The sequence below is a fragment of the Oncorhynchus clarkii genome, chromosome 26 (genome assembly GCF_045791955.1).
Source record: "Oncorhynchus clarkii lewisi isolate Uvic-CL-2024 chromosome 26, UVic_Ocla_1.0, whole genome shotgun sequence".
Lineage (NCBI taxonomy): Eukaryota > Metazoa > Chordata > Actinopteri > Salmoniformes > Salmonidae > Oncorhynchus > Oncorhynchus clarkii.
Window position 1 is genome coordinate 4019909 of NC_092172.1, and position 6889 is coordinate 4026797.

The following is a 6889-nucleotide window of genomic DNA, read 5'->3' on the forward strand; positions in this document are numbered from 1 at the left end:
ACTGTTAACTTGAGTGTCAGTATCACTATGATAATACATGGCAGTGGAAAGATTCAACTTGATGAGTCTAGTATGAAGCAATATTTTATGGTTATTATCCTTGTGATGAGTAGCCTGATTTTACAAACACACCCAATTATTGATTGGATGTATACTGTGGAATGCATAATGATGTGCATGATCAAAGTCTTTGAGTTGGAGTTCAATTGAAAACCCCACAATTTATTCACTTGTAATATGTGATATAACAATAAGAATGTAGGAGTTGATTTTGAGCATTCAGTCCATGTTACTTGGTAGTGCATGTACGATATCCTTTGGCAGTCCATCGAGTCTGACTGGGACACTAAACAGAGAGATATTGTTGTGTGTTCTATAAAAAGCCACCTGAAAGCAGCCGTGATTACCTTAATGAGCTTAAGGTCTTAGAAGTGTGTGAGTTTTTCTTTGCTTTAAGGTGCCATATGTGCATACTGTGGAGTTCACTAAAAGCCTATCTAATCCTTTCAGCTGCTCGTCCTCTACAAGGTACACAGACAGGGCTGTTGTTCCATAGGACAAGCTGTGAGATGTTGACGTTATGCAAAGGGAATCAACAGAAAAACATGAAAACAGGTATGCGGATATGTCATTGTAGCCTATGTATGATAGGCGAGAAAATGGGACACTCAAAATGGATTTGTCCATTGGATTTGTGGATTTGTCGCTGTTTTGTGTTGGTTGATGTATTTTTTGTAAGGATAAAGAACCTGACAGACTCAATGACATTCTCGGGGATTGGAGCTATTTGAAAATGACAGCTGCAGCTTGTAGCTAAGGGCCTTGGCTATTATTTTCTTTCATTTGTGGAGGTTTCTTTCCTTCCGCATTTGTGGGAATTTCGCCAAGATCTTGTTCCCTCAGGATATAAACATCAATTGAGCAGCTGCAATGGGATGCTCCCCATCTAAAGGTAACAATTTTGTGGCTCATGCCACCTTTGGGAGGGGCAGGACACTACTACCAGAGGGCAAAGAGAACATAGGGGAGTCCCAGTCTGATTGTGGAGGGAGTGGAGGCTCCTCTGGAACAGGAGACACTTGGGAGAGGAGAGATGGGGAAAGGAGACTGGCTGGGCAGACCCAATCTGTTCAGAAGGAAGCACCTTCAACCCCACAGAAAAAGAGACCCTCCCTGACTGAGTTGTTTCCAGAGGGTGTCATCCTGGATAAAAAAGTGGGGACTCAAGAGACAGATAAGACAGGGCAACATGGAAAAGAGAAACAAGGAGACAAGCAAGATATGGCTGACAAAAAGGGTGGACGAAAGCCAAAGAAAAATGGTAAAGGAGTCAAGTCAGCTAAAAAGAAAGAGAAGGAGAAAAAAGCTCCCCTTGCGGAGCAGAAAGTTGACTTTCCGGAACCTTTAGTGAAAGCCCACCAGGCTGCTTATGCCTTTTTAAACCCAAGTATCAGCAAATATGAGATTCTACTGGGGCTACTGGACCAAGCAACCCAGACCCAGATGTCTGTGCAGCCAATGGTGACCTTCATGGCTATGCGCTACGAGGAAATCAACCGAGGGCTGGAAGAAATGGCAGACGAGGGTGAAAGGCTTCTGAAGGACAATGGGGAGCATCTCGCCTGGCCAAGCCCAATGAAAAACCTATCCAGTTCTCCCCCTCTCAAATCTGGTTCCATCAATGCTGAGCCTCCACCAGATCTCTTGCAGCAGCTACTTCAGTATACCACTCAAAGGATGCAAAATGTGGGCCAGTCTGTGGGTGGCATTGGGGACTCTGCCTTGGAGGAGGCAGCTGAGTACTTTACCTCTGTCTCTGAGCTGCTGGAGGATAAATTAAAAGTCAAGCATGCCGCGGAGACAAGACTGATGCAGTTGCTGTCTCGTATTGAGGCTGCCTCACTTCGTAAGCCCGGACCAGAGGACCCTGGATTGTTCAGTGAGGACAGTGGAATTGGGGCTGAAAGCGAGTCACTAGCTGGGTCTGAAAGACGACTCCGTTGTGAAAGCTGTGAGTCCACTGGGTCCAGCCGAACAACTCACAGTCCTTTTGGCATTAATGCTAGCCCAGTCCAGCAAGGGGCACCAAGGCAAAAGTTGATTAAGAAAGTGAGCCACAGCAACTCCCTAAACTCCATAGACTCAGTGTGCACCATAATGGATAAAGGATCTGCCTCTTTAGACGATGGTGAGGAGCAGGGTGATGATGATGAGGGGGAAGAAGAAGGACAAGGTGGCAGGACGCGATCTAACGCTTCACTATCTGGTCCTAACCAGCAACCTTGTCGCCTGGTACCCAAGCGCATAGAAAACCCTCAAAATGTGGAAATGACCCTGAAAATGAAAGATGCCATAAGTGGTCGGATTCGATTTGTTCCCTCACAACGTGACAGTGCCAAAAGTAAACCAACAGACAGCCCCAAGACCAGGTGCCAGTGGACAGAGGGGGGATCACCAAAAAGGCCCCAACGAGCAGCCTCTGTACGGAGGGAAATTAAAAAGACCCCTGTTCCTAAAGAGCACCGTTCACAGTCTGCAGAATCCGTTCGCAGCAAAGGTGAAGATCCAACACTGATTGAACTAGAGAGGACACAGAAGGATCTGAGTCAGAGGCTAGAGAGGATGAGCAAAGGCAGGACGGAGGGGAATACCAAGGCAGGTCTCACTAAACAGAACCCAGGAGATTCTGTGACGTCCCCAGCATCCAATCGTCTGTGCCCCACCCTGCAGAGGAACAACAACATTCTTCCAATCCAGGACATTGCAGGGCTTATGAAGCATGACTCTGGGGAACACAGGGCAGGCAAGGACATTGAGGAGGAAAATAAAAAGAAAGACAAGAAAAGCACCAAGGGGCCGTTGAAAGCCACCCCACCGCCTAGCCCTACATTGGGGCCATTGAAAGCCACCCCACCTCCTAGCCCTCCATTGTCACATCGTCCATGCTCAGGACTGTTTCGGGGAAGGAATTCTGTCAAAAGACTGATTGACTCCTTTAGCCAGGGGGTGGAAGAGCCCAAACAAGAGGCATCCAAAGTGTTGGGGCCTCTTAAAGGGGTTCGAAAGTGTGGTGTTCACGTTATGCCTGGAGTAGGTGACATTGAAGCCATAATGAGCAGTGGGGTCAGCAGTTGTAGGACATATGATTTGGACCTTGAAAGTCTGCCACCCCCTCCTCTTGAGGTCTTGATGGACAATTCCTTTGAAGGTGCACAGAGCCTCACAGTTAGCGATGTAGATGATGGGATTGCAAGTAGAGGTCGATCCCCTGTTCCCAAGAGGGCTACAACATCTCAGAAGATGCGTGCCTCCATGCGTTCTGTGTCAGTCCTACCCAGCAGAGGCAACCTGCCCCAGAGTTCTAGCAGCATGTTTCCTGCCCGGACTGTAAGGCGGGATATCTCTGCTAGTTCCAGAGTTAGCCACGATGAGCGTCAGCTGGAGGTAGACCCTGAGACAGAGGAGGCGGCCACTCTTTACAAGCAAGCTAGAAAAATCATCCACTTGCAGCACTCCTCAGAGTCTCCTATTGAGAAAGGTCATGCTGTGCCCAGAAGGTCCTCTCCCAATCGAGCAGCATCAGGAGGGAGACAGGGAGATGACAGTCCTTCTGAGACAGTGCCTCCCACTTCAACCATCAGTAGCCAACCACCTGCCACCCCGCCTGTATCTAGAATCCGAATGCTGCCTTCCACGCCTTCAACCCCAAGTGGCTTGCATCGAAGATTACCCAGTCCCACCACCTTCAGAAAGCAGCCTAAGCCCCCATCCACAAACAGCCCTCCGGCCATTCGCAAACTTCCCACCCCACCACCGCTTCAGAGAAGACTTCCAAGCCCACCTGCCTCAAGAAAAGTATTGACCCCAAACTCCAGCTCTTCTGACTCCACACATTCTTTCAAGGCACCCTCACCACCAACGTCCCCAAGGGTACAAAGATGGAAACGGGAGAACAGCAGCAAGGACTCCAGCCCAGGTGCTTCAGCTATCCCTCAGGTGATCAGTAACGCTCGCTCTGTTTTCTGCCCGGCCTCGTCCTCACTGTTTGAGGCCCAGCCTTGCCCAGTACCCTGCCCCCCCCAAGCTTGGGCCTCCATCAGTGGTAGTGTTGTCCCGCTTTCCTGGGGAAATCGTGGTAGGCTGCCTACGTCTGTGCGAGGACCCAAGCCTTTCATCCGACGCAGCCACTCGGACAGGAGGCCCAGTCTAAGCCTGCCGTCCAGGGCACCCATCGTCTCATTTGCAGAGACTTGTGGGAGTGAGCCGGCCATCAGCATACACGGGTGAGTGTCAATGTTTCCCTGTGTCTAAATCTCTCTTTCAAAACGTAAAATAATGCTAATGAATTACCTTGCAAATGAAATACATGCCCATGATTAAGGGTGTTGCAATGTGTATTTGTTTTACAGGGGAAAGCCTCTTGTCACTGTCTTTGTAGTCAACACTCCCTCCCCACTGTAGCACAGTATAGGATCACTAAGAAGGAAACGATATGAACCAAGATAATTCACTGTTTTCAGTCAGCTAATTGTGGGCATGTTAAAGAAGTTAACAGATTTCCACTTCAGATTTTCACTTTTATTATTTTATCTCATACCTGAAGTTGAACATATGATTAGAGGAAGTATTTAATCATTGCAATGGTATTTCAAAGTGCAGCCTTGACTCTTTTTGTGAATTCAGTCTGATTAAAAAAATAATAGAGGGCTAATTTAATGGATAATTAAGACACTATGAGCACATCATTATTTATTTTTCCTGACTCCTACTGGTTTCGTTGAGCTATGAGAAGAAATTATGGTTGAAGATTATACATAACCATTATTGTCACTTGAGTTCAATATGGCTGTCAAAATTACAAGACACTCAAACTACTTCAGGTCACGTAAATCCTGAACTATTGGAAAATCAAAACATTGTAAAAAAAATCCCCAAGTGCAGTGTTTTCTGTAAGGGTTGAAGTTGTAAAAAAAAAAATTATGCTTGAAAGATAAAGAGAGGGTGAGAGGGCAGGGTGAAATAAGGTCAAGGAGAGGAGAGAGGGGAGCTTTGTATTAAAAATGGAAGAGCCGTAAGGAGATTACAGCAGATACAAAACTGATGCTAAATATAAAATAGCATTACAAAATAATTCAAGTACCCTGACTGTGCCATTTTTAATTACAATGTATTTTACGGTATTTCTGTGTTCTTTATTCTGATCTTGCCACTGGGAAATCATAACACTGGGGTTTTGTATGCCGTCTATTTGTCTCCATGTAGACTATAGTAGGCAAAACTAGCTAATCACTTATGTATTACTTCTCTATGACTCACGGTAGCTTCTTTTAGCCGGTGCTAACTGGTTGCTGACACACCTGTCCCATTTCTCTAATCCTCAAACCACTTCTTCGCTTTACTCCCTTAGGCTGGAGGACGAGCCAAGCAGAGAAGACGAGTCGTGGGACAGCAAATCAGATTTCAGAGGGAATGCCCACTCTGCTTCGCACCCGGACCTGTGCATCGTGGGTCAAGGCCTTACATTATGAATAAGGGGCCTGGTTGGTAGAAGACCAAGTCAGATTACGGATAAACAGAGGATTTAAGATTTTGTTTACACTGGGAAGAGAGCAAGTGCTAATTCAAGAAAGCTTCTTTACCGGGTGGTACCACTACCTACTCCTCCCTTTAATTTTCTTCATACACGTTTTATCAATTACGTTCTTTTCGATGCAGTTTGTTTGTGTGTGCATTCGTGTGTTTGTATGTGTATGTGCGTGCAAAATAAAAATAAAATGTATATAAACACAAATGCACACAAAGACTTTTATGTTTACCAATTTGCTCCACATACAGTACACTTAATACATATTGTGATAAAACAATCATAATTTACAGTTCCTTCCAGACATACAGTACATGGTCACTGAAAGATAAATGTTTTGCCTTTGATACAGATAAAAAAAACATGGAATAAGACTATTTAATTTGCACTTAAGGATGGTGCATAATTTACATACATTTGGTTATTATTAACTATAAAGTGTGATTATCAAACAAAATTACAATGAAGGAAATAAGGAATATGAAATATGTGTAATCATAGCCAGCTATTTGAGATTTCTTTATTTTCAGTTGGGGAAATGTTTTATAAACTCTGACATATATTTACATTGACAAATGTTGATCTCCATCTTTCCTATTTTGGTTTGTCAATGTATTTCCGTTGTTTTTTAACCTTTATGTTTCCCTATACAAATGTTCATACATGCACAACTTTGACTTTGGACTCAAACCCATACTGTAATGCATTTCATTTTCACAGAAAAAAAATCAACTTGTTATTGCTTTTATCAGAACATTTCAGTCACATTCACATATTCAGAAAACAATTGTGTGGCAGATATCTTACTTAGCTATCATGCAAATTTGCATTGGGACAATTCTTCTTAATCCTAAAAGAAGCCTAATAAAATTAAGCAGAGGCTGTGGATCTGTACAGTGCCTTGCGAAAGTATTCGGCCCCCTTGAACTTTGCGACCTTTTGCCACATTTCAGGCTTCAAACATAAAGATATAAAACTGTATTTTTTGTGTGAAGAATCAACAACAAGTGGGACACAATCATGAAGTGGAACGACATTTATTGGATATTTCAAACTTTTTTAACAAATCAAAAACTGAAAAATTGGGCGTGCAAAATTATTCAGCCCCTTTACTTTCAGTGCAGCAAACTCTCTCCAGAAGTTCAGTGAGGATCTCTGAATGATCCAATGTTGACCTAAATGACTAATGATGATAAATACAATCCACCTGTGTGTAATCAAGTCTCCGTATAAATGCACCTGCACTGTGATAGTCTCAGAGGTCCGTTAAAAGCGCAGAGAGCATGATGAAGAACAAGGAACACA

At 44.3% G+C, this 6889-nt stretch overlaps 1 protein-coding gene across 1 annotated transcript; it reads left to right on the forward strand.

Annotated features, from left to right (window-relative positions):
* Positions 1–548: 548 nt before the first annotated feature.
* Positions 549–5751, forward strand: LOC139384714 (photoreceptor cilium actin regulator-like). Its single transcript, XM_071129546.1, has 2 exons — positions 549–4283; positions 5408–5751. Exons 1-2 carry the CDS (start codon positions 931–933, stop codon positions 5526–5528), a joined length of 3474 nt encoding a protein of 1157 aa, XP_070985647.1. The 5' UTR covers positions 549–930; the 3' UTR covers positions 5529–5751.
* The last annotated feature ends 1138 nt before the right edge of the window (positions 5752–6889 follow it).

Bases quoted from the DNA above. Each gene is read 5' to 3' on its own strand.
- LOC139384714 (XM_071129546.1), top strand. From the start codon at position 931: ATGGGATGCTCCCCATCTAAAGGTAACAATTTTGTGGCTCATGCCACC. The intron at 4,284-5,407 runs GTGAGTGTCAAT...TTACTCCCTTAG, and splicing joins CCGGCCATCAGCATACACGG to GCTGGAGGACGAGCCAAGCA.